Consider the following 2497-nt stretch of genomic DNA (forward strand, 5'->3'; position numbering starts at 1 on the left):
GGCATCATACTTTCAAATATACATACAAAAATATATTTTTACAAAGCGACACCATAGTTACAAAATTTAGGTTGCTGTTCTTGAGACCTACTAGTATTTCTCTCCACAGATGAGTCTTTCAACATTGGATTGAAGTTTGAGATTGCCTTTGAAGTCCGTCCCAGAAGCAGTTCCGGAACCCTTGTTCACGGCCACAGTGTCAACGGGGAGTACCTAAATGTTCACATGAAAAATGGTCAGGTAGTGTGTTGAAAATTTTGTTAACAGGCTGTCTCCTGTGACCTTGGCTTCTAGATCTAAAGAAGATATATTTTACAGAAGGATTTCATCAATCTTTCCTAACTGGGAGGGGAAAAAAACAGGGAAGCTATAACGTGAAATTTAGATGCAGGCAATATTGAGATTCAAATTTAGGTATATGCTGGGAATTGATTTGATTAGAACAAAGAGCCATGAAAATGTGACATAGGTTTTTAAAAAAACATCAACAATAACCATATAATTAAAGGGTTTTAACAAAATAATTGGACCTTTCTTTTTACAACAAACAGAAGCAGCAAACATACCCAATTATCAAAACCTACAAACATTAAATCAACTATCTAGAATCTATGTATACTAGATGTATATACATACATATATTATGTTCAAAGCTAGAAATTTTAAAATTGTTATAAATACAACTTTCATACTAAAATATTACTAATGAACTTCCATGAGATCATTCAAATATAAGAAAAAGCAACATATTTTGTTGGTGTCCCTAACTTGATATAACTGATTTTGAGTTCTGATACCTTCTATTAAACCATATAATAATAATAAAATGAATCCTTCTATGGTGCTTCCTATGTGCGAAGCACTATTCTAAATGCTCCATGTGGACTAACTCATTTAATCCCCAGTAGTTCTGTGAGGTGGGTATTATTATCTTCCTTGTTTTACAAATGAGAAAACTGGCAGAGTAAGTGGGAGCACGGGGACATGAACCCAGGCAGTCTGGCTCCAAAGTCCATGCTCTTCGCCAATGCCACAGGTGCTTTGTCTAACACCTTTAAAAAGTAAAGGACTTCATTCTGTTATCTTATTCTTTCTCTTCCTCATCTCTCCTGTCCTTATTTTGTTCTCTCGTCTCAGAGCATTCAGTTTAAACTACTTCATAGCCTATTGCAGAGTGACCCCTTGTGTTCAAATTGCAAAGCATGTATAGATGTTTGTTAACCAATGCTTCCCTCTGAGTTATTTAAGAAATTTCGTTTTATCATGATGAAGAGAAATTAATTAATATATATAATGTAACCTGGTCTTTTGCAGGTCATAGTGAAAGTCAACAATGGCATTAGAGACTTTTCCACCTCAGTAACTCCCAAGCAGAGTCTTTGTGATGGCAGATGGCACAGAATTACAGGTGAGGAGAGCTGTGTCCTGGGTTTCCTTATACAGTGAGTCCACACACCCACCTGTGGGACGCTGCTGGCAGAACTTAGACTATAACCCATATGATGGGATAGAAGATCAATGAGAGTCTAGAACAGCCGTGGGCAAACTACGGCCCGCGGGCTGGATCCGGCCCGTTTGAAATGAATAAAACTAAAAAAAAAAAAGACCGTACCCTTTTATGTAATGATGTTTACTTTGAATTTATATTAGTTCACACAAACACTCCATCCATGCTTTTGTTCCGCCCTCCGGTCCAATTTAAGAACCCATTGTGGCCCTCGAGTCAAAAAGTTTGCCCACCCCTGGTCTAGAAGTAGCTGAGAAGAGAGTCAAATGTTATTGTACTAAAATGTATATTGAATCCACATGTTATTTGAAAATGCTGCCAAAATAGTCTTAGGGAGTTATTTAAATAATGCATAACTTATGGGGGAAAATGTGGCAGTATCTTAAGTATGCTTAAATATCTATATGAAAAGAGTATCAAAGGAAAATGTCACAATGATTGCTTGGTTAGACATTGATGTTTTCAATGATATAAAAGTAAGTGTGGGATTTATTCTGAATAAAACCTATTGCTGTTGTGATAAATAAGTTTATGTGAAAATGAATCACGTCAGTGCCATCTTTAACCAGTCTTTGCCTTGTATGCCTTGTATTTTAGTTATTAGAGATTCAAATGTGGTTCAGTTGGATGTAGACTCTGAAGTGAACCACGTGGTTGGACCCCTGAATCCAACACCAGTTGATCACAGGGAGCCTGTGTTTGTTGGAGGTGTTCCAGGTAAGAATTGTTTAAAAAGGACAAGTTTCAAATCTGAAAAACACTAAGTTCTCATCATTATCATTATAGTGTTGAGAATTGAGCCAAGAGTTTTCACAATTCATCTAATAACTCTAAGGATTTTATATACAACTAGAGGCCTGGTGCACAAAAATTTGTGCACTCGGCGGGGAGGGGGGGTCCCTCAGCCCGTCCTGTGCCCTCTCGCAGTCTGGGACCCCTCAGGAGATAATGACCTGCTGGCTTAGGCCTGCTCCCGGGTGGCAGAGGGCA

General features: G+C 37.8%; 1 protein-coding gene across 1 annotated transcript in view; it reads left to right on the forward strand.

Annotated features, from left to right (window-relative positions):
- Positions 1-2497, forward strand: part of LAMA4 (laminin, alpha 4) — a 139583-nt gene that overhangs the window by 130925 nt on the left and 6161 nt on the right. The window contains exons 35-37 of the mRNA XM_014531270.1: positions 110-240; positions 1315-1408; positions 2105-2224. Coding sequence (XP_014386756.1) covers positions 110-240; positions 1315-1408; positions 2105-2224 — 345 coding nt within the window. The remainder of the gene's footprint in view (positions 1-109; positions 241-1314; positions 1409-2104; positions 2225-2497) is intronic.

Source organism: Myotis brandtii, unplaced genomic scaffold (assembly GCF_000412655.1).
Source record: "Myotis brandtii unplaced genomic scaffold, ASM41265v1 scaffold8, whole genome shotgun sequence".
NCBI lineage: Eukaryota > Metazoa > Chordata > Mammalia > Chiroptera > Vespertilionidae > Myotis > Myotis brandtii.